Source organism: Penicillium antarcticum, assembly GCF_028974205.1.
Source record: "Penicillium antarcticum strain IBT 31339 chromosome Unknown utg000002l_segment0_segment0, whole genome shotgun sequence".
Classification (NCBI taxonomy): Eukaryota; Fungi; Ascomycota; class Eurotiomycetes; order Eurotiales; family Aspergillaceae; genus Penicillium; species Penicillium antarcticum.
The window spans coordinates 4,275,328-4,299,249 of NW_026695300.1; the positions used below are offsets into that span (position 1 = coordinate 4,275,328).

General features: G+C 46.3%; 8 protein-coding genes across 8 annotated transcripts; 4 read left to right on the plus strand and 4 right to left on the minus strand.

The window, feature by feature from the left end:
* Window positions 1–225: 225 nt before the first annotated feature.
* Window positions 226–1,961, plus strand: N7508_002592 (phthalate transporter; the record flags this gene model as incomplete). Its single annotated transcript, XM_058460658.1, has 7 exons — window positions 226–404; window positions 452–491; window positions 537–665; window positions 719–839; window positions 889–1,252; window positions 1,384–1,788; window positions 1,838–1,961. 7 exons carry the CDS (start codon window positions 226–228, stop codon window positions 1,959–1,961), a joined length of 1,362 nt encoding a protein of 453 aa, XP_058324190.1.
* A 2,065-nt stretch (window positions 1,962–4,026) lies between these two features.
* Window positions 4,027–5,342, plus strand: N7508_002593 (protein phosphatase regulator SHP1; the record flags this gene model as incomplete). Its single annotated transcript, XM_058460659.1, has 3 exons — window positions 4,027–4,101; window positions 4,167–4,558; window positions 4,619–5,342. The coding sequence occupies 3 exons, from the start codon at window positions 4,027–4,029 to the stop codon at window positions 5,340–5,342; spliced, it is 1,191 nt and encodes a 396-aa protein (XP_058324191.1).
* Window positions 5,343–5,662: 320 nt separating this feature from the next.
* On the plus strand, window positions 5,663–6,767 carry N7508_002594 (Mrp/NBP35 family ATP-binding protein; the record flags this gene model as incomplete). Its single annotated transcript, XM_058460660.1, has 2 exons — window positions 5,663–5,695; window positions 5,838–6,767. The coding sequence occupies 2 exons, from the start codon at window positions 5,663–5,665 to the stop codon at window positions 6,765–6,767; spliced, it is 963 nt and encodes a 320-aa protein (XP_058324192.1).
* Window positions 6,768–6,960: 193 nt separating this feature from the next.
* On the minus strand, window positions 6,961–8,945 carry N7508_002595 (arylsulfotransferase family protein; the record flags this gene model as incomplete). Its single annotated transcript, XM_058460661.1, has 2 exons — window positions 6,961–8,487; window positions 8,535–8,945. 2 exons carry the CDS (start codon window positions 8,943–8,945, stop codon window positions 6,961–6,963), a joined length of 1,938 nt encoding a protein of 645 aa, XP_058324193.1.
* A 2,260-nt stretch (window positions 8,946–11,205) lies between these two features.
* Window positions 11,206–11,828, minus strand: N7508_002596 (uncharacterized protein; the record flags this gene model as incomplete). Its single annotated transcript, XM_058460662.1, has 3 exons — window positions 11,206–11,247; window positions 11,294–11,554; window positions 11,619–11,828. The coding sequence occupies 3 exons, from the start codon at window positions 11,826–11,828 to the stop codon at window positions 11,206–11,208; spliced, it is 513 nt and encodes a 170-aa protein (XP_058324194.1).
* Window positions 11,829–12,620: 792 nt separating this feature from the next.
* On the minus strand, window positions 12,621–14,893 carry N7508_002597 (anaphase promoting complex subunit CDC23; the record flags this gene model as incomplete). Its single annotated transcript, XM_058460663.1, has 4 exons — window positions 12,621–13,723; window positions 13,785–13,968; window positions 14,022–14,736; window positions 14,793–14,893. The coding sequence occupies 4 exons, from the start codon at window positions 14,891–14,893 to the stop codon at window positions 12,621–12,623; spliced, it is 2,103 nt and encodes a 700-aa protein (XP_058324195.1).
* A 443-nt stretch (window positions 14,894–15,336) lies between these two features.
* erg20 (bifunctional (2E,6E)-farnesyl diphosphate synthase/dimethylallyltranstransferase) lies at window positions 15,337–16,443 on the plus strand (the record flags this gene model as incomplete). The annotated part of the gene is made up of 2 exons (XM_058460664.1): window positions 15,337–15,456; window positions 15,520–16,443. 2 exons carry the CDS (start codon window positions 15,337–15,339, stop codon window positions 16,441–16,443), a joined length of 1,044 nt encoding a protein of 347 aa, XP_058324196.1.
* A 264-nt stretch (window positions 16,444–16,707) lies between these two features.
* On the minus strand, window positions 16,708–18,447 carry N7508_002599 (inorganic phosphate transporter; the record flags this gene model as incomplete). Its single annotated transcript, XM_058460665.1, has 1 exon — window positions 16,708–18,447. The coding sequence occupies one exon, from the start codon at window positions 18,445–18,447 to the stop codon at window positions 16,708–16,710; it is 1,740 nt and encodes a 579-aa protein (XP_058324197.1).
* Window positions 18,448–23,922: the final 5,475 nt, after the last annotated feature.

The following is a 23,922-nucleotide window of genomic DNA, read 5'->3' on the forward strand; positions in this document are numbered from 1 at the left end:
CAAATATTTATGTACAAAATGCCAAATGGTGGAATCACCGAGCTTCTGGCGCCATCTCGGTATAGTCGCCGAAATTACCGAACGTGCCAAATCTGTCTCGGCTCCCCGCGTTTACCCCGGATTTTGTATGAAGATTCGCCGAAGTAAAAGTGCCGAGGATGAGATATAACCCCTGGTATTGTTAGCTGGTAGATTGTTTCAATGATTGAACTTTGATCGCCCAAGATGGAGCCTAAAGATACCACAAAACAGGCAGAGACAACGGGAGATGATTTCGGCTTCACCCCAAGTGAGCAGCGCAGCATTATTCACAAAATCGACCGGCGACTTATCACCGGTCTGGGAATATTGTTTGGAGTGAGCTTGATGGATCGAACTAATCTCGGAAATGCTTCGATCGCAGGGTAAGAACTCGGCATTACCAGTGAAGAAGCCCACTAACTCTTGGCAGGATGCAACAAGAGCTGAAATTGAATGTTGGCGCTCGATATGTGAGTAATTTGGGTTTACCGCTTATATCAAAGCTGATCTTCTAGTCCATTGTGCTCTTGATTTTCTTCATCCCATATGTGATTGTTCAATTTCCTAGTTCCATTGTGGTCCGCAAAGTCGGTGCACGAAAATTTCTGGCAGGTATAACTTTTGCCTGGGGTGTGGTGATGATAGTAGGTCCACTTTCAAGTGCAGCAATTCAAGGTATTTAAGAAATTGACGGCAGAAGGGTTTTGGATTTGTCCACGACTGGAAAGTAATGCTAGGGCTACGCGTTATCTTGGGAGCATTTGAAGCAGGCCTATTTCCCGGAGCTATATATCTCCTTTCCCTGTGGTATACACGCTGTAAGTACGCCGCTTGGCCGATGGAAAATTCAAGCTGATGCAAAAAAAGATGAGGTGCACAAGCGCTACTCCTCATTCTATCTGATCAGTGTCATCGGTGGATCCCTGTCGGGCGTACTTGCCTATGGCTTTATGCAAATGGCCGGCCTTGCGGGGCTCGCTGCCTGGAAATGGATCTTCATCATGGAGGGTATACTTACCTGCGTTTTAGCGGTGGTTGGGTTTCTCCTCCTGGTCAGCTTTCCACAAGATGTGCAAAAGTCTCGCAACTTCCTTTCATCTCGGGAGATTGAGTTTGTCCTTTGGCGCATTGAACAAGATCGACAGGATGTTGAAGAGGAACCATTTACTCTCTCTGCTTTTATGAAGCCTGCCCTTGAGTGGAAGGTTTGGGGATTTGCTATCATCTTCTTGTTGGTCAAGTTCCTTTCTTTTTTAACCACTTTTATTTTACGAGCATCTCACTGACCTTTTTTGCAAAATCAAGATGCAGCACGGTGGTCTCTTATGCCATCGCATTTTTCTTGCCCATTATCTTGTCCAGTAAGCTAGGCTTTGGCGTTGGTGCTTCCCAGGCCCTCAGCACACCTCCATACTTCTTCGCCGGTGTTGTTATGTACGTGGAAGGATGGCTCGGTGATAAGTGGCATCTCCGAAGCCCCATAATTATTTATAATTCATTACAGACAATTCTTGGTTTGTGTCTTCTGGAATGGGTTGCGTCGCCGGGAGTCCAATACTTCGGCATCTTTCTCGTCGCATCAGGCTCGAACGCTAATATACCAGCGGTCCTCGCTTGGCAAGCAAACAATATTCGCGGGCAATGGAAACGTGCCTTTTGCAGTGCTAGTATGATTACCTGCGGTGGTACTGGCGGCATCATTGGGGCTGTCGTGTATCGGTCTCAGGATGCACCGACATTTTTCCCCGGTGTGATCACATCGATTGCGTGAGTGCCACATTGATTGGGTCCTTCAGTTCTTCTAATGCGTCGATAGATTAAACTTTTTGATTATAGCTTTAGCCGTCATGTTAACTTTGTATTTCCATAAGGCGAATGGAAAGGCGCAACAGGGGAGAATTGCTATCGAGGGACTTCCTGGCTTCCAATACACCCTATGAAGGGAGGTTCGTGATATGTGGAGTCACGCTTTGAGGAATATTATTGAGCCTATCAATCAAGACAAGGAAAAGAAACATAACGACAGCAAAGCAGAAAGACCTTTCAGGCTCGTGTAGAGCACATGTCATTAATCGTAGAATCGTATTTTGTATTCAAGCGGGATATCTTACTGCACACGTACGACTTTCTGAGAGTCATACTCCCATGGCCATTCCTTTTCACACCTGCCTGTTCTCCCGCAGGTGGATGAATATTAAGGATAAAATTATTTCAAATAAAATTACTCTCAGTATTGCAACAACCAACTGTTTATAAATCAACAGAAACCCCGATAAAAAACTGAAAAGAAAAAGAAAACAAATCACGGAACGCCCCGGGCCGGTGGTGGCATGTTATTCTGTACTGCTGGGGATATATTTACCCCGGCAGGCGGTCGTCTCAAGGATGGTTGAGGATTGGGTTGCACATTAATTGGATATGGCGGTTGGGTCATCGGGTTCAGGAGGGGTCTGGCGGGCAACGCCCTTTCAATTTCGTATTTAGTGGATCATGAACTTTCATTCACTCTAGAATCTTCAACACTATTTGATTCTAAGTCTTCCTCATCTCTTACACTATCTGATCCTAAGTCTTCCTCATCTAAAAAACTATCACTATCATAAAACACTTTGTATTATATTAAATTCTATATCTTTTAGAGATATACGTGTAGGATTATTTATAGTTTCTGGTGAACGTAAAACTTTTTTCATTCTTGCTCATTTGTTTCTAAATTTGTAGTTAATGTACACTCAAAAGTATCATCATGTGCTATCGTTTCCTCTGAAAATATAGTATCTAATACTCCACGTATACGTATTCATATTCCAGAATATTTATCTTCAAGTAATGGATATACAGCTTTAGCCAATTGTTTTTATTTCCATCCTATTTCATCTATCATAGCATAACTATCCCGCTCTATACTTGCTATTCATTCTCGTTGTTGATCCGTAATAGGTAGTATATTATTCAGATTACTAGATTCTAGTTGTTGTTGATCTATTATATTGTTGGGCTTTATATCACAGTTTCTGGTTTAAAGTAACAGATAAAACAAAATCTATATACAAAAAAAGAAAATACTCCGAGTTCTTTCTTCTTCGACACCAATTCCGGTAGTCAGAAATGCCTCGTCCATGCAGTTGACCTAATACCTTTCCCTTTCATGTTGGCTCATGCAGTAATCAACTCGGGACATGCCAAAGATTTATACCAATAGCCAGATTCCTCATGGGAATTGGATTTTTGTGGCTCTCAGATATCCGAAGCCCCTGATCTTGTATAGCGAGTCTTTGTTCAGGCCTAGCTGCGATTTTTCTTTTATAAAAGCATATCACCTCTTTCTAATTGGGCTAGCATTTTTTCTCGGTTTTCTCTCAGTTGCTTTCTTCTTTTAAAAACTTTTGGAATAACATCGATTCTTTTCATCACAAGAGCTTCACTCTGTTTCAAAGCTTTATATCGAAGCCCGTCAATGATATTCGATTGAGCAGAAGACCTCAACATTTGCCCAAATTTCCCGCCTTTGTGACCTCTTATTTTTGGGTTCTTCTCGCTATCTATGGGCTGAATGTTGCATTTTTGATCTCCCTTGGGGGGGGGGCTCGTTCTATGCATTGTCAGACTTAGTACTTTTGATGTAAGTTCCGGGGTATGTTTTCGTCAGTACGCTAAGAATCATTTCTTGAGATTCATTAATATTTTCTATTATTACCAAGCACATAGCATAAGACATTTAAAATAAATCCCAAGCGCGAGTTGTATATGTATTTCTGTCTGAGACAGAATTGGATTTGAGCCTCAGGCGATAATCACGGGACGGAACATTCCTAGCGCCGGGCAGGTACGTCACTCTCAATTGGTCAGCCGGTGTTTAGGTCTGTCTTCTAACTCGACGTCGACACTCTCAACATTTGCCTTTTTCCATTACTCGCTTTCAAGAAGCTCCTTTCTTCTTCTTTTGATCTTTTCTTCACTTCTCCGTGCCAAACGCACCCGCAACACACATCTATAAAGCTCAAAATGGAGGGCAACCCCGCAGAGCACGATGAGGTCGTGTCTCAATTCTGTGCCATGACAGGAACCCAACCCGCAGAGGTAAGATGTGTGTCCTCTCTTTACCGGCTACAACAGTTGCTAACGTCAGGCGTGTGGTTCTTCAGGCTCAGGAATATCTCGCTGCCAACGGATGGGACATGGAAGCCGCCGTGACGGAGTTCTTCGCCGAACAGGATGAGGCCATGCAAAACACAAACACTGGTGGTGGTCAACAAGTGGGTGCAGAGAGTTCATCTGGAGCTCCTGGAGGGAGAACCCTTGGTGGAGGTGCTGTGCCAGCTTCATCTGCCGCCGCGGAGCCTTCGTCGTCCACTCGAAGCGCTGCGCCGAAAAAGAAATTCGCAACTCTAGGAGACTTTTCCCAGGGAGCAGCTGCCGATTCCTCAGATGACGATGATGACAATGATCAAGATTTCTTTGCCGGAGGCGAGAAGTCGGGATTGGCCGTTCAGAACCCTGATGACTTGAAGAAGAAGATCCTCGAAAAGGCCCGCAGGTAAGTCATCTAGGATTATTGGGATTTGAATCATACTAATGTTAAAATTTTTATTAATAGGGCGCAACCAGCTCCTTCTGATGACCCCGAGCCGAGTGAATCACATTTCACTGGCACTGCCCGCACGCTTGGTGGTGACGATGCGCCGAGTCGAGTGATTGAAAACCCATCTGTACCTGCTCCACAGCGCGCCCAGCGTGTTCAGCGCACCCTTCACTTCTGGGCCGATGGGTTCTCGGTCGATGACGGTGAACTTTTCCGCTCAGACGATCCCCGGAATGCAGAGATCCTCGATGGCATCCGGCAGGGTCGTGCTCCTCTCTCCATCATGAATGTTGAGCCTGGCCAGGAGGTTGATGTGGAACTCAAACAGCACGAGGAGAAGTACATCAAGCCCAAACCAAAGTACAAGCCGTTTTCTGGTGCTGGACAGCGCCTTGGAAGTCCGACGCCTGGCATTCGGAGCCAAGCCCCCACCCCTTCTTCTTCTACGCCTGAAGCATCTGCCCAGGAGCCTGCCAAACCCACTGTGGATGAGTCACAGCCCACTGTCACCCTACAAATCCGCCTGGGAGATGGTACGAGGTTGACATCTCGGTTCAACACTACCGCCACTATCGGCGACGTCTACTCATTCGTTTCTGCCTCTTCGCCCAGCACCGCAAATCGCGCATGGGTTTTGATGACTACTTTCCCCAGCACAGAGTTGAAGGACCGGGAGGTAGTTCTCGGTGATATGCCCGAGTTCAAGCGCGGAGGTGTCGTCGTTCAGAAGTGGCAGTGAGCGCAATCAACATCCTGACTTTGCTTCGTCGGAATGGTTTCAAAAGCGAATACCAGGAAAATGGGACACATGGGTAAACGTTTTATGACATATCTGATACACAGGGAGGCATAATATCTAGATGGCTTGGCTATGATCAAGTCTCAATACAAATAAGTGGCAAAACAAATCTTTCTGTAGTTGTCGGCATTCCAAGATTTCCATAGAATCTCTGCTGCTTTAGTCAGAATGCGATTGATAAGCGCATCCCGAGGTCGGCTCCCCACCTCAGATTTCCATTGCACTTTCGCATCTTCTCCCAATTGTTCATTAACTACATCATGCCTCTGACTGGTGTCAAAAATGTTGTGCTGGTAAGTGCAACTTCCATTTTACTGTGCGATCAATCGAGGGGCAAAAAATACCACCCCTCGCAGCTTATCGATAACAATCACCGCAACGAAGATCACGAACGCGCTTCTACGAAACTCAACTGACAATTATGTCTCACGTCAGGTCCTCTCCGGCAAAGGAGGCGTCGGCAAATCATCCGTAACTCTTCAACTAGCCCTCGCGCTATCCCTTCAAGGCAAATCGGTCGGAATCCTCGATATCGACCTAACAGGACCCTCAATGCCACGACTAGTCGGCCTGGAAGATGCCAAAATCACACAAGCACCAGGTGGCTGGCTCCCAGTCCCAGTGCACCCCGCCCAAATTGCCGGTGACGCCTCAGAACCAACAAAAACCCCGCGCGGATCCCTCCGCTGCATGTCCCTCGGTTTCCTACTTCGCGACCGCGGCGATGCTGTCATCTGGCGTGGACCTAAGAAAACCGCTATGATTCGCCAGTTCTTGTCGGATGTATTCTGGGGGCCGACTGATTACCTGCTCATTGATACACCACCCGGAACAAGTGACGAACATATTGCGCTCGCTGAGCAATTGCTTTCCCTCTCTACAACGGACGCCTCGGCAGCTGCACAGACTGGACTGCCCCGTTTGGCTGGCGCGGTGCTTGTTACGACACCGCAGGCTGTTGCGACATCCGATGTGCGCAAAGAGGCTAATTTCTGTGTTAAGACAAATATTCCTGTTCTTGGGGTTATTGAGAATATGTCCGGTTATGCTTGTCCGTGCTGTGGAGAGGTGAGCAACTTGTTCTCCAGCGGTGGTGGACAGATCATGGCTGAGGAACTCAAAATTCCGTTCATGGGCAGTGTGCCCATTGACGTGAAATTTGGGGAGTTGGTCGAAGGAAAGATGGAAGCTGGGGATAGTGATGATGAGGAAAGCGAAGCACAAAATGCTCAACCACAAGAAACTGCTGAACCTGATGACCGGCCCCTCGTTGAACGATACCGGGACTGTTGGTCCTATCCCCGATTTGAGGGCTTTTCGCAGACTATTATAAGTGGGATTGAGGGAACAGCTACTACGACTTAGCATTCCAGCTTTAAAAGTGCCTTTGATTGCTTTTTTCCTAGCGATATCCAGCCTGGCTGGGTTTTGGTTGCATTGCATTGCATAACAGGAGGTTTTGGTAGTTCTGAATGTCGGATTGATGAATCAAATCCAAACCCTTAGCCTCGAAACATATATAGTGGCCAATTTGTATAGATTAACTTGTTTTCGGAGATCACAGTATACCATGTTTGTCTCCTTCTTGCAAGAGGTGAGACTCGGGCTGGTCTCCAGCCTCCAAATCACTCAACTCGTCCAGCTCGTTCAGCTCCTGAGTACTGAGAGACATCCACTCCTCATGTTGGGCCTCTTTTTCGGTCCTTTTTCTGAAGATTCGTCCAAATGAAACACTCTGGACACGAGTCCTGATGAGCCATGCGCATAACACAACAAACGCAGCAGATATAAACCCAAGTACAAACATAAAAAAGTCCCCAATACCAGACTCGGTCATAAGATCATCCTCATCACCATGAACAACCAAGATCTCCTTGCTAAATTCCTCAGGTTTCCATTCCACGGTAGCAGTCATACCCAAGAATTTACCTTCATCCCCAAGCGCAACAACACGCAGGGTTCGGTATGGCATATCCGAAGGAACGGGGACAACAGTCTCAAATCCAGACTTGGGAACAGCAGAGATGAACACAAAATCTTCAAGATGCTCAGGGTGCTGTATCTTCCAATCATTGAACTCATCCCCATCAGTTCCATTCCTTGTATCAACAGATCCCTCCAGTACCCAGCTCTTCACCTCCGTAGCTCCATTCCAGCTGACTGCGACATATGTCTCTGCGAATGCTGCATCAGGGGATGAAGTCGGTCTTCCAACCCAGTGATGTTTGAAGACGCGGTACGAAATGATGTTTCCATCACCAAAACCGCCAGAAGGTCCGAAATGGACGTCACATAGCACTTCTCCGTCCATGGAGAACTCTGTCCACGCTGCGTCGAAGCCATATCCAAGTAGCACGTTTCCATTGTCGAGGATCTGCACTGAACCCTGTGACTGGCTACTGATGGGCAGTGGATTCCAGTACTCATGTCTGACACTAGCTGTGAGATTTCTTTCATCGATATCGACAAATAATCCACGACTTCTGTTCTCCGGGGCACCTTTTCCTCGAGATGAGTTGTCGAAAATAGTAATTGCTCGCTTCGGGTAATCGTCTGACTCCGAGTCTGCGTCTGGATCGTCGTCCCGGAACCGAGCATGATGCTGCCAGCTGATATTCGTCGCCGCGCCATCTGATAGATCAGCGAAAGAATTGTGCTTTCCACCAAATCTCCAGATTACATCGCCGGTCTTTCCGTCTATATAAGTGAGACAGCCCATATACCGTGAGGAAATTAAGAAGTTGCCTCGTGCATCCTTGTCAATGCTGTTGATATGGAAAAAGTCCCATGGGGCATCCTCTGAGTTTCCATTGCCTTCAGTTCCGCGGTAACCATCATCCAGGTTGAAATGCTCGGATGCGCGCCATTGGAACAAGAGCTCGTTCGTCTCAATATCGACTTCTTGGAAGACGCCGTCGAAAATCCACCCGTTCTCGGGACCACCGACAACACGCAAGTCTGCGGGCCGGGTTTCATATACAGCGAAAACAGCCGTTTCGTCGGGTGTGATGTTAAATTCATGCAGGTCTGCAGGGAGGCCATTGACACCGCGGACTTTGTATGTTTCCTCGTAGCGCGAATTGAGCTAGTATCGTCAGCAGATGTGCTTGATGGACCATGTAATCCACTCACCATGTAGTAAACTCCATTACCATGTCCACGAATCCCATCATTTCCAGTCCAGAACGTTAGATAATCTTCCCCGCGAAAAGTGTGGATATTCAGATTGTACGTCGTTCCGTATTCCTTGAACCAAACTAGATCTCCATTTTGATCTAGCATCATCGGCCCTTTGTGTCTAACTGAATCACCACGCGGGGCGATAAGTGTATATCCCCCATCTTCACAGGCTCGACTGCGATGCCAGTAGTTCAAAATTGGGCCGGAGAGTGATGATGAGTGGTAGTTCTGTAGGGGCCATGCGCCGTAGTGTTCGCGGTCATAGCTGCTGGAACGGTAGTAGGGCTTTATATCCGCATTTGTGAATGCTAAGAAGAGTAAGAATGACAAAAAGTGTAGAAGTACCGTGTGCCGGGGTAGCATATTAGGTTGCTAAGTGTGGGATGAGAGGAAAACATCACTTTGCGAGATGATGGTGAGATTCTATATTTTTCTTCAGTGGGACTAGAGGCAAGGCTGCGCGTCCCCGGACTTATTTCATCTGATTTTGATGCTTATAATTGCTATATCGTCTTGGCGTTGTAGGTGTTCTCCATCTGTGGAGCCGGGCCGCGACAACTTGTGTCGGCTATAACATGTTAAAGTGACCGTGTTCAGGGAAATAAAGGGTATTTTTGTTGTTATTCCTACATTCGTACAACATTCTATATCTTGTAACTTGTTTGAGGGGGTACTGTCCGAAAATAAAATATAATATCCCTAATAGGCGTCGCGTGTCGTCCGCGTAAGCTGGCTTTGGCAATCGAGTGGAGATATACATTGGCGCTAGTATGGATGAAGATAGCCATTGGCGATCAATGATAACCCGGACAAGCCGGCAATAAGGCTCTAGTCCGATCATTAGGATGTTGCACGTTAAACAGCAAATTTGCTGACTTGGTCGGGAGGTGTCAGGCGGTACGGAGGTGAACGATACAGATTTTTACATTGAAAAGCTACTACCCGAGCCGTCTGGGCTACTCGGCCTTTGTCTTGGCTTTGGAGGTATAGACGAGAGATATCAATTGTTAGTTGCCTGAATGAATGGCACTGTTGTATCCTACCTGGGTCTCCCACTTGCGCATTTGCCCATTATGCTATCCTTACGGACCGACATTCTGTGGCAGGGGCAAAGAAAGTCTCTTGATTTAATCAAGATCAAGATCATCATTGATCAGTCGGCAGGGAAATGTCATAAAGTGACTTTTATAAAAATTGACTCTACGTACGGTCAGTCTATGTTTGACGCCCCTAGGCAAGCCATTGATTGGTTTGAGTCTGAATTTACGCTGTGTGCTGTCTCTGAGACATCATGGCCGGTAGTAGTTCATCAACCAATCAGAAGTCAGTTTGGCCGAGTGGTTAAGGCGATTGACTAGAAATCAATTCCGTTCGCGGGCAGAGGTTCGAATCCTCTAGCTGACGATTCTTTTTTTGTTTCTTTGTCAAAGTTCTCAATATATCCCTGTTTCGGATAGGTTCAATGTAATTTTTTTGTCAGTCACCTGGTCACCTGGTTTCGCTTTAGATGCGCTAGCTTTTGTCCTTTTTGTAAAATAAGATAAGATAAAACGGCCAAAGATGAAGAGATGATCTTGTAATTATATAGTAAATACCATATGACTCTGATGGATAAATTGTATGAATTTTGGTAAAATATATTGACCGCGCATTTGTTGCCAAAATACATTCTTCCTTCATTGACAGGCATGCGCACAAAACCTGGTGAGCTATTATATATGTGACTTACTGATAATAAAGGGTTGCAGAAAAAAGGCACTTCAAATTCAACAAGTATCAATAACAGTACTTTGGGCACACAAAACCTAGATCGATCAGTAGTTCCCAAGATGGATGCAATATCTACTATGAATTGTGTTCTCGTTTATGTAGGCAACTTTGTCAGAGTACTAATATACACTGTCAGTTTGGCCGAGTGGTTAAGGCGATTGACTAGAAATCAATTCCGTTCGCGGGCAGAGGTTCGAATCCTCTAGCTGACGATTATCTTTTTGCTCGTTCAAATTTCCAATTACATGATGAATTCTTTTTTATTCTTTTGTTTTATTCAATTTTTTTATCGCCAAACATCTCGAAACTAGGGTCACCGTGGAAAACTTGATGTTTTGTATATCAACGATCCAACATAGTCAATCATGCTGAGGGAAGTTGAGCATCCATCCCCTTTTTATCAAGCAGGATAGTTCGAATGCGATTGATCTCTCTTCTGTGATAAACTTCCCCGAAGTTTGCTCCATGCACTCAAAGTCCATCGATAAATATTGTAGTCAGCATCGAAATAGAGATATTGCCTATACTAGTACAAAGTTAGACAAAATCCATAGAATAGTAAGAGCCACAGAAAGCATATGCATATACCATCTCCAATCTGGATTTTCTTTGAGCAAATCCACGTTCATGCCAAATAGACTCTGTATGCACCCATTGGCCCAGGTCATAGAACATATCGATTGAGCTTAGGCTTCATGAAACCTGACTCATAGAACACACCGATGCAAACACTAGAGGAAGAAAAACAAACTAGCGGGAAAAAAACCCAGTCAGAATAAAGAATGACTGCTTTCACCTTTTCACTTCCAATCTTGGCCTCGAGCTTACTGTAATCCAACTAAGACGTTTGATACTAGCGGCCTCCTTTTTTGGGATCCAAGCAAGTTCCCATTGACTTAGATTTTGTTATAGGGAAAAGGGTTATGTGCCATCGAACATACCATCTGCAATAGATCCCGGACAGCCTGTTCCATGTCATCTTGGCTTCTCACGGCAGATGTTACAATGTCATAAATTATTCCAATGGGCTTGCTTTGATCTTCTTCTTCTTCTTTGAGATGATGATCAAGCTTGACCTCGTATTTAAGTTTGTCAATGTGTGAACGAAGACATTTCCGGATCTTCATTCGTATCGATGCATTGTTAGAAAGCTCATCAACGATCTCAGAGCGCCGTCCCTTTTGCTTCATTTGCTTTGTTCGCTAGAAATGTTCAAGACCATCAGCCGTAGCTTTAGCATACTTCTGGGATAATTGGGCATCTCACCGGTCGATCAATTTCCTTGCTGGCAATAGAGCAAGCAGTGTTCCACTCATTCTTTAGGTGCTTCAAAAACTGTTCGAAAATCTCGAAATCCGAACTAGGAATGCAGCCATCTGGATTTATGCCACCCAGAAGTTTGCGTAGAAACACATTGACCTTATCTTTCGACATCGATCCACTGATCCATGCGATACCCCCAGGGTCTTGACCCATTTCGTGATTTGAAGAAAAGAAGGGATCTGATCTTGGGACTGGAAAGAAACGAATATTTAAGTTACCACGAAGGTCTAGAAAATTTTGCGGATGTACTGAATGTATTCTGATTTGCCCATCGCGATCTTCATGTCACTATCAGCATTGAATTGTCTCGGTACACGAGACCATATGTACTTCTGCGCACAAAGACTATAAATATTAGAATGTAGCGTTGAAAAGCCAATGTTATACTTACTATAATGTGCGCTGCCCTTCATATAGGAGCCGGTTGGAATTGTTATGGCGCACCATGGCCCCCACGTCATCCAAGTGAAGTACGATACAGTACAGTATACCCGCCAGGCCTGTTGTAACCTCGCATACGCAATGAGTCCGACCCCTATTGTATGATCTGGTAAGACATTGGCGCTTGGTTAGCTCATCTAATAGTTAGGCCCAGTTTCAATTTATCTCTGGACACGCTCGTTGCTGATTTTTGCCAGTATCTCTATATTTGCAACTTGTGTTATGCCGAACTAAAGCAATTATTCAGTGATCGTTCCGCTTCTTCGGTCCCAAGCTGATAATGCGGCCATGAATGTGCAATGTGTACGGACACTCAACTTCAATGTACAGTGGTCGCTGTATACAGGAACACCCACTCAATAACCGATGCATGATTACGCGCCTAGCTGAAGTAATGAAATCTAAAGATACGCAGGCCGACTTGACCCTAAATCAGATATGGTGCATTAGAATCGTAGATATTATTTATGAATACTAGTCCCCATGCGAGGAGCATATCGAGAACTAGCTTGCGTCTTCTCTTCTCGCCCGCACATCTCTCATCAATGCCTTGGCCTCCTCCACCTCGATGCCATCCTGACATAACTCGCTCGCCAATTGGTCCGCACGGTCCAGGTCGCCATTCCTTGATGCGAACTGTGCCAGCCATAGTCGTGCTTTCGAGGTGGTTGCAGTGACACCAGTTCCATGCCACGACTCACTGTTAATCGAGTCATCATTGTTAATACCGAATGACTCCGTCTTAGCACGGGCCTTGCGATTTTTGTGGCGTCTTCGAGGGGTATCAACGTCTTCGTCTTCTGAATGCTCGATTTCAGCATCGCTTTGGGTAGCCTGTTCTGAAGATGAGGAATCTTCGTCGCTATTCTCCTCGCCAGGAGGAGCACCTGACTCTTGTTGTAGGGTGAGTTCCATGTAAGCAGCGGCTTCATCCTCATCGCCAAGTCGCTCGTACAATGTTGCAATTTGGTGAAGGGTTTCTGGGTCAAGGATCTTTCGAGACCCAGACCCAGAGCTTGCAGCGTTGCCGCCATCATCTACGTTAGATGATCCGGCCACCAGTGCCCGCTTGAGAGCTTGAATACTTTGTTCCATCCGGCCCATTTTTGCATAGCAAGAGCCCACTGCCTGCCACATCTTTGGGTCGTAGGGACGTAGTGCTGCAGCGCGTTGATAGTAGAACAGGGCGTAAAATGACATATCCAAAACCTCGTAAGCTTGTCCAAGACCGTACCAGGCACGGTAGTCCTTGCGATTGACGTCCACAGCGCGACGGTATGATTCGATGGCGGTGTGCGTATTTTTCATCTCGATGTATTCATGGCCCATCAGGGTCCAGGCGGACAGGAAGTTGCGATCAAGGGTAAGTGCACGTCTGAAGTACATGACCGCCTTCTCGTGCTCGGATTTCAATGAGTAGTAATTTCCGACAACACAGCACGTTTCTGGGCGGAATTTGTCTGTAGCAGTTGCGACCTGAGCAACAAAGGCAAGTTGAGGTCGATGGTCCATCACGTAAAGAATATTTGAATAGTGATCGAGACTGTCTAGGCGGTGGGGTGATGTTGCCAGAATCCCTTCAAATATCTTGGATGCTTCCTCAAAGTCTAGTTGTATCATGTTAGAAAGTAGGCACATTATTTACAGTCCGGAAAGTCAGTGGCTTACCTCTTGAATGATAACACAGTAGTGCGCGCTGTGTTTTTAGGAATGCGCTCTCCGGGAACGTGGACTCCAATTCGGTCAGTGCTCTGTAAGTCTCATCTGTATCCTGGTACAGCTCCTGGCTGCAGTAGACGTAGAATATGATGCTCATGACATTCTGCGGGAGCAAGCCAAGTATTTGTTTCAACTGAAATTGATGTTAGTAAGAAGGTGATGGATATTTCAATGAAAGAAACTTACATCCTCGGTGCTGGCCAGGAGATCATTCAATTCCTGCCAAGCGCCCCAGTGGTATGGGTTCTGATGCACACAACGGAGAAGCCATTTCTTTGCTAGCTCCTCATTGCGTCCTTTCAACAGAACAACAGCGTAAAGATACTCCAACCATCCTTGGCCTTGATCTTCCAGCCCTTGTGCGCTTCGATCCTTCAACCATCCATCCAGTCCTCGCGCTAGACCTGGCAATTCCCGATTGGCCGCCATCCCACCGTCTGCAGGGCCCAGGACCATCTCCGTTTCCTCCTCTCTTCGCTTTTCTCCGGCTAAATACTTGGCATAGAGGGCAAGAAAGAGTGACTTTTGACTGAGTTTGGGATAGGGATTCTGGTGTGTTTGGGCCTTCGAGCCTTGGAATGGAGATGCCTTATCCTTGCCTTTCTGTGAGGTCCGTGGTTGTCTGGATTTGGAGTTGGGTGACGTGACAGATAAAGGAACGGGAGGTGTTGTTGGAGGAAGGAACACGGCCGCACAGCGGTCATATTCGCGAGTGTCGAAGTAGGATTTGGCCAGGAGGTATTTGTAGGACTCCTGCGCTTCGAGAGTATCTTCTGCTAGGTCCCGCACAGGTAGGTAAGGATTGGTAGGGGGCGGCGCAAGATCATTGATGTCCATCGGAGACTCAATATCGGTGTCTTCATGATGTAGATCTCGGAGAGAATCAAGCATTTCGGCGGCCCTAGATGAATTTCATTAGTTTCTCTGGGCCCTTCACATAGAGTTTACCACTCATACCATTTTGCCGATTGGTAGAGACAACGCTCTGAACATTTTATTGCTGCGCTTTCCAGCTGCCACCTGAGCTCTCGAATGGCATCATCTGTTGGTTCCTCCATGCTTTGTATCGCCGGTGCAACAAGGTGGGGGCGTTTTGAGGTGTATTTCGATTCGTAAATGTATGGCGCGAACGGAATTCAAAATAACTCAAGCGGTTTCAGAGTGATTCGATATCATCCTTTCATCATATGAAGCCGATTATCACTGCAATTGGATCGTGATTGAATCGTGTAAATAAAGGTGTTGGGTTCAGGCGCGTAACCGTGAATAAAGCAACCGCTCAGCAATGATACCGCAACAATGAGACAATGCCAGACCGGTGATATGAAGGAGCTGCAATCACCAAGATGTGAGCTTGAGGGATCCAAGTTGCGCCTGGAGAAACAACGCGATTTAAACAAACACTGCAAACACCTCTCCCGCTCTCCGCGGGGGAATCGGACTGTTTTTCTGTATTTCCTTCGTACCCCCATTGACTTCTCAAGGTAAACATCCTTTCACAATGGCTACAACTACCAAGCGTGCCGACTTTGAGGCCATCTTCCCTGCCTTGGCCAAGGATATCCTTGCCCATGCGAAGCGCTACAACCTCCCCGCCAATGCCCTTGAGTGGTTTGAGAACGTAAGGGTCCTCCCTTATCTTACTCTCTTGTCCAGTGACTGACAACGTGCCTCTATTCTATAGTCTCTCAATGTCAACGTCCCCGGTGGCAAGCTGAACCGCGGCCTCTCGGTTCCCGACACTGGTCTGGCTCTCCTGCAGAAGCCCCTGACCGATGAGCAGTTCGAGCACCTCAGCATTCTTGGCTGGATGACTGAGCTACTCCAGGCATTCTTCCTTGTCAGCGACGATATTATGGACGGCTCCATTACCCGCCGTGGCCAGCCCTGCTGGTACCGCCAGGAGAAGGTTGGTCTGATTGCCATCAACGACGCCTTCATGTTGGAGTCCGGTATCTACATGATCCTGAAGCAGCGCTTCCGCTCTCACCCTGCCTACATCGACCTCGTCGAGCTCTTCCACGAGACCACCTGGCAGACTGAGCTCGGTCAGCTGTGCGATCTGATCACCGCCCCCGAGGACAACGTTAACCTCGACAACTTCTCCATGGAGAAGTACATGTTCATCGTCACCTACAAGACCGCCTACTACAGCTTCTACCTGCCTGTTGCCCTGGCCCTTATTTATCTTGAACTTGCCACCCCTGAGACCCTCAAGCAGGCAGAAGACATCCTCATCCCTCTGGGTCAATACTTCCAAATCCAGGACGACTATCTTGACAACTTCGGTGACCCATTCGTCATTGGAAAGGTCGGTACTGATATCCAGGATAACAAGTGCTCGTGGCTTGTCAACCAGGCTATCCAGCGCTGCACCCCCGAGCAGCGCAAGATTCTTGACGACAGCTATGGTCGCAAGGACCAGGCCGAGGAGATCAAGGTCAAGGCTGTCTTCAACGAGCTTGGCCTCGAGGCTCTCTACAAAGAGTACGAGGAGAAGGTTGTTGGTGAAATCCGTGAGAAGATCGCAGCCGTGGATGAGTCCAAGGGTCTGAAGAAGGAGGTCTTCGAGTCTTTCCTTGCCAAGATCTACAAGCGCACCAAGTAGAGTGTCACACTCCGTTCGGTTTCGGTTTTAGCAAAATACCCTTTGTCCGATTAATTAATTGTGGGCAGTATAGTATGTGCATCAAGTGTTACATGCACAGTGATAATTTCTTTTTTTTTAGAAGGTTTCTCGTATTTATTTAAACAGAATTGAAAAAAAAATCGATTTCGAGATACTTGAGCATGGTATCGACAATTACAATCAGTGCTATATACAAAAGGAGAACAGCAATTAATCGACTCAGCAGAGACCGACGATCTATATTTACAGATGGGGAGCATTGAGTGCCATGAGACACAACAATCCAGAAACCAATCCAGCACAAGGAAGAGTCAAGACCCAACCACCGAAGATGAAGCCAAGCTGTCTCCAGTTAACAGCACCAAGATCATAGTTCATGAGAGCCACACCCATCGAAGCACCAGTCAAGCACTGAGTAGTCGAGACGGGCAGTCCAAGTCGCGAAGCCAAAAGCACAGTGATAGCAGCTCCAAGTTCAACACTGAATCCACGAGTCGGAGACATCTGAGTGATCTTGTTACCCAAAGCACGCACGATGTTGAATCCATAGACCCAGAAACCAAGACCGAGCAGCAGACCCGCAACGACGAGGAACCAGACTGGTGTGGGGGCCTTGGTCTCGACAACACCGGCATGGAATGTGCTATAGGTGGCAGCCCAGGGTCCGACGGCGTTCGCAACATCGTTCGATCCGTGGGCGATGGACATCATCATCGCTGATACAACTTGGCAGTATGTCCACAGGTGCTCGACGCGGTCGTCGTATCGGTGTGCGCGGGCGTGGATGGCACGCAGGTGTGCCGAGTCGTGGGTGACCACATCGCGAGTCACTCCCTGCAGCAGAATCCACTTGGTGTATCCCCATGCCTTGAGAGGGTTTGCCCAGGAGAGTTCGCGAACCGGATCGATGAAACGTTCGGTGGGTCCGATATGCTTCTTTCGGGGCTTGATTTGGGGTGTTGAGTTGACCGAGTCCATGTTCTTTTCTTCGTCTTCGGCGGGAATATCGGGCTTGCTCTTTGCTGTGATTTCGGGGGAGGCGAGGACGGAGCTTGCGTCGGTTGTGGTATGGTGCTTGGCGGCGTCAACTTGGCCGGCGTGCACTTCGCCATATGCGTCTTCATAGTAGCTGATCACGACACCTTCACCTTTGCCGGGGAAGTAAAGAGGGGGGTTCTCGCGGAGCAGCAGAGGGCCAAGGGGGATGTGATAGAACTTGATGCGGCTGTCGTTCTGGATGAGGCGGCGCTTGAAATATGGCACAAAGAAGACATAAGCGAAGAGGAGACAGCCGAAGAAGACTCCCAGGATGATGCCGACAATCTTGCCAACACCGAACTCTTCCAGGGAGGGTGCTGAGGGGGCTTCGATGGTGATGAAGAGAGCAAGAATGGCACCGGTGAAAGCGAGGTAGAAGGGGATCAAGCGCATCGCCCACTTGAAGGAGTCCCTTCGCTCAAGCACACTGTACTTGAGGATACCGAAGATGATAGCCGAAAATCCAGCGGCGATGAGAGGTGCAATTCCCCAGGATGCAGCAACCTGAGAGACACTGCCCTTCTTCCATTCCCAGGTAATGTCGGCCTGCGAGGCAAAGCCAACACCAATGAGAGCACCAACAATGGTCTGCGTTGTCGAAACAGGCCATCCCATTCCAGTGGCAAGCATTAACCATGTGGCACTGCCGATCTCTGCACACCCCATTGCCAGCATGAGGGCACCTGGATTTCCTTTAAATCTGTTGATGTCGATGATACCGTTTTTGATGGTAGAAGAGACTCGGGAGCCCATGGCTACTGCACCAATGAACTCAGTGCAGGCAGCCAGGACACCGGCCGTGGCCATGTTGAGTGTCCGGGCTGCAACGGAGGTTGCGTATGAATTGGCGACATCGTTGGCACCATTACCGAAAGCGCTGAAGATGAAGGCAATCGATGTGATGGCGAGGATCCAGTCATACTTGGCGGTTGCTATGGGTGCCATGGTGATAATGGAAATTGATTGACCACACAACAAAGGGGGAATCTGGAGACTGTGATACAAGAGATTTCTGTGCAGTTCGTGCTGCCCTTATACGAACTGCACAGTCAGGCCACGGGCATTGCCAAGTGCGGCTTTGGAAGAAAGGCTCTTCTGACCTTGGCCAGGTCCATATTGAGGCGAACACCGATACAGGGCTTCAACCCATCCCATAGATCTCCTCGAAAACGTGCACCACATCCTGAACACTCATTGGCTGAGTGCCAAATTGCATGGGTTGCTCTCGCCGCCGTAAAGGACTACAGCGGAGGTTGGCGCCAAGTCTCGAGAGCGGACGCCAAGAGCGGTCGTAGCTCAGTTTCCGGCGAAGACAGTGTGCCTGGGTGTCCGGTGGGCCAGTCATTTGCGTTTAAGAGGCACGTTTCGAGCTGAAGAACTCTGATTGAGCGTGTATAGAGCTTGACCTGGGTTTAGTGCAGTGCCGAGATGCTTGGAAGTCTGGGCATCTCGGACAAAGCACTGCCCCCGCTTGGCATCATGTCACCGTTGGTTCCGATGGGCGGGTAATTGTCCAATTTCAATTTCCTTTGCCACATGCGCGAACTACAGTAACATGGCATCTGGCATGCTATGCCCACGTGGTGGTCTGGTGGAATGTTGTAGTGGGGAGATCTCGCGAGTCATGGCTGTTAAGATATCAAGGTTTTTGGCCAAGAGAACTGCTGTAACCGAACCATGTCCGAGCTGTTTCACAGGAGAAGCGGGAATGAAATTAAAAAGTAAAAAATAACAATTTACAACACAGAAAGGATTGGCGGGATCGTCTTTCCCGATAGATGTTACGCTAAGCCAGAGAAGACCCTTCGGGAAGCAAAAAGAAGATCGTCAGCTGTAGGATTCGAACCTACGCCCGCGAACGGAATTGATTTCGAGTCAATCGCCTTAACCACTCGGCCAAACTGACATTATGAGGTAAGCAATCTCATTTTTGACTACATCAAGAGCCGCATTATATTGCACAAACAGTCAAATCTAGACAAGCTCCTTCCTTAATAACAACCCATCCTTTGTGGTTAATATCAACGATTAAATTTTTATTCTTAGTTTTCCCATACTATGTAGGTCTCTATGCGTCCAATTAAGCTTTGATCTCAAACGAGGGATGAGTATCGCGTGATGTCTGTGACTGCTCTTTTTCTTATCACTCGTGCATTCAATCTAGCTATATTAACATCCAGATCATAAATTTGATGATTGGGCTGAAGTATAGCATACTCTTTGTAGTTTGCATTATTTGGAGCAACATTAGGCTTCGATTTATCCGAATAGGTGTGTCTCTAGCTTCATGTAGCGGTGGATCTGTAAAGACCCACCCTTTTAAATGGCAGTCTTTCAGATGGTATAGCTGTAAGAATTGATCGTATGACAGTCATTGGCGTAAGATATTTAGAACTTCCCTTCTTATCTCGTTTTAACTTCACGGTCTCATTTCTTGCGTTGAATGACAAGTGACGAAATACGTGCAGTAGCTTAAATCTACATCTTGAAGCAGTGGAACTTTTTCGGAGTGACTTGTTCTCACCATCATTATGCTTGAGCGTGTGTATATCTGAGGATTTTAGCGTCTAGTCGAACTTACAATGTTCATGGATCTTCCGTTAGCGACCTGCCTGCGTTGGTCGAGTCGACTAGCCTTTTGATGGCACACCTGGTGGGAAAGAGCCACTGGTTCTGTCGGCTTCTAGTTGGAGTGCTCTCATATACCCGTTGATCAAACTAGATCTCTATCTAGAGTACGATTGCGGTATCAAACTAATGAATGGGGTAGACGGGACGCTTGATATAGAGCCGCTGGCATGTGGTTGTGCAGGGGCTTCTTGTTATATTATGAAGGGCCTCGGCGGTGACCTTTTGCGAGGTTATCATCGTCTAGATTCGGTTCTTTCGATGGCTATATCAATAATTTTCAGGTAAGGTCTGGAGACACCAAAATCCAAAGCAGCTCATTACCCTGCATCGTCGGTTTCAACATATATATATATCCAAAAAACCGATGCGAATACAACCATGGAAAAACCAAGAGCCGAAAAAACAGCAACACACAAAGAACAATGCATACATAGCCATACAGTAATAGTTTGACCTCTACCCATAGAGACCGACACAGTGATCCAAGGTCGACGCAGCTAGCCAGTACGATGATAATTATCTAGAAAGGTCCGTGACCAGTTAGATGCAAACAAAGAGGGAGTGTGTATCGAAAATAGACAAAGCAATTTCATGCTACAAAAACTAGATTAGGAACCATCTTACTCAGAACTACTCGATCAGCTACAGCAGCAAAGCCCACCAGGAATAGACAGCCAGAACTCCACACAACAAGGATATTCCACACCGAAACAAACCAGACACCTGAGACCCACTAGGGAGAAAATATACCCCTACAATAGTTTTTAACTCAAGAAGAACTCCCCAGCTACACATAAGGGGTTAATAAAAAGACCGACGAGGCTGGAACGGTACAGCAGATGTTAATAATTAACTACGAAATAGAAAGTGTCCCAACTTATTTATATAGACAGTACACCCTATGTAAGTAATTATAGTAAAGGGATGGCGTATCTGCCGACCGATCTGACCTGCGTGATATTTGCAATATACCTCATTGGACCTGTAACGGGTTGTTCTTCATATTAGCAAACTTCTGCCAAATTTCCAATCAGTTGTCAGTTTGGCCGAGTGGTTAAGGCGATTGACTAGAAATCAATTCCGTTCGCGGGCAGAGGTTCGAATCCTCTAGCTGACGATTCTATTTTTTTGTTCAGATCTCTTTTTGCCCTTCCCCCTGGTATTTCAAGTCCTAGGGTCAAGGTAAAAACCCTTTTCTTATGTCTTATTCAGAAATAGGGTTGTAATAAAACCTTTTTAACAAAAATGCATGACGCAAAATTGACACTTCAACATCATAAGCTCACTTTGGTGTGTATACTGTAAATTTGGCAAAAACTCTATCTACTGTCAGTTTGGCCGAGTGGTTAAGGCGATTGACTAGAAATCAATTCCGTTCGCGGGCAGAGGTTCGAATCCTCTAGCTGACGATTCTATTTTTTGTTCAAATTTCTTTTTGCTCTCCCCGGGTATATTTAAGTCTTAAGGTCAAGGCAAAATCCTTTTTCCTTCTTTCAAGCCGTAAGCTCAAACTGCTCTTCTAGCATAAAATCCGCAGAAATTTCAACTACTGTCAGTTTGGCCGAGTGGTTAAGGCGATTGACTAGAAATCAATTCCGTTCGCGGGCAGAGGTTCGAATCCTCTAGCTGACGTTTCATCTTTTTGCATATCTATATCTTTTTGCATAGCCTACGTTTTACCGTTTAGCCAGCCACTGATTTGTATGCTATTCTGTCAGATAAGGAATATTTAGAAAATTCAATGAAACCCGATATTAAGCTTCTAAGTGATTATACTGAACGTTTGAACCTAAAGTCTATTCGTTCTGACTGATTAATTTTGCGATACAGTAGCTTTGATCAACAAGGAGATACGGCGAGCATTCGCTATACATTAAGTCTGCAGGAAAGCCACATGATCAAACACAGAGAAAGTTCCATAGCGGCTATTGAGCAGTGTCCACATTCGAGACATGCTCTCGAGGCGAGGTTGTTATATAGAACATACAATTTCCATTGTAGCTTCCTAATCCTCGACTCTAACTTCATTTATCATCTCCGGGGACTAGTATCTATATGGTTCAGACAATGTAACTGCCATGCAAAGAAAGAACATATTACTTCAAATTGCTCTTCACTAAATTGATCGAAAATGTGACAACTGGCGGCCTAAGGACAATCGATAGAACCAAACTGCACGCGCATGGTACACCTTTATAGACAATAGGCATTTGAATAAGCTGTAATGAGGATTCCATCGTAGGATTGGTAAGATGAACGCTGTTAGAGCACTTACTCACGTATATCACCCTATTTACTTGAATTGCCAATAGACTAGGAAATTAAGAACTGAAATGGTTGCTACAAAAGCCATGCTCATCCATCGATTACATCATAAGTCCCGAGAAGCGTGTTTATCTCCCCATCATATAGCAATAGCTGTACGGAGGACCTGACGAACAAATTTTCCATAGCTGCACAGACACTCACATTTTACTAATTGTCTAGTCGTACTGAACTAGGTAGTTAATCATATTCAACCGCCCCCCCCCCCCCCCACCATCCTTGATAATTGCATGCCAACACTAGTCGTGCATGGAGCGAAATGAACATTCATTGACTGCCATACCAAGAAATGGACTACGCTGTCCAGAATTTCAAATTCAGGAAAAAACAAAGCACTTCTTTCTTCGTCTCATCTCGGAATAGAATTGAGTTTAGGCAATGAAAGATCCAAAAATTTGAAGAAAGGGATAAGGGCCTGGTAACGATAGACAGTGTTTGCCGGCATTCGGTGAAATGAATGATTGCAAGATACTGAAAATCATAGCGCATGACTTTGCGTATCAAGCAGAAAACGAGCTTGAGTGTAGGGGACTTCTTAAACATACACTAGCACAGCAGACAGAGACGCAATTTAAATCCAAATAGTCAACAATGCGAGCCACGTTAGATTTGTCCCGATCTACATATTTTGTTACATCCCATAGAGCTAAGTCCGTCTTCCCTGCATTCTTATCCTAGTCTCCATGGAAAGGATTCCACCAAAGGGCTCAAAGGAACCATTCGCTGAGCCCCAAAAATAGCTAGCGATCCACTATTATGAGGCCCAAGCAAGAAATAAGAGAGTTAATATAGATATGCCACTTGTATCGCTGTCTCTAGCTCAAAGCTATCTCTATCAAGGCCAGTATCATGTCATTAAGAATTTGTATCAAGTCGATTACGAACAGGCAAAAATGAGGGGACACTATGAAAAAGTGGGCTACAAACCTGTTATATGGGCTATAACTGAAATATGCCCTATTTTTAATGAGATTTTATCCTAGCAAGAATCCACCTTGTCTTATCCGTTCGATTGATGCGAACGAATGTGGGGTGGCAGCCTCCGTCCCGTTGCTATCAAGCTGTAGTTAGCCCAATCAATTTTTCTGGGTCTCCTAGCCATAATGGGGAAAACTTAATATCCACCGTCAGTTTGGCCGAGTGGTTAAGGCGATTGACTAGAAATCAATTCCGTTCGCGGGCAGAGGTTCGAATCCTCTAGCTGACGTCTCATCTTTTGAGCTTTCTCTTTTTGCTTGCGTTAATTTACTCTCACCCTTTTACATGAGCTTTTTTTTGTTGTGTCGTGACCGACTGACTCGCCAGCAAAAGATAGCCCTAGAAAACATCGAATTGTTATCTCTGATTGGTCTCTCATATGAACAGTCCCCACTTCCACACACAACTTGATGCCAATTTCTTAAGTGACTCTCTATGGATATTTACTATACTTAGCCTAGATATATTGTTCATTGAACTAAATAT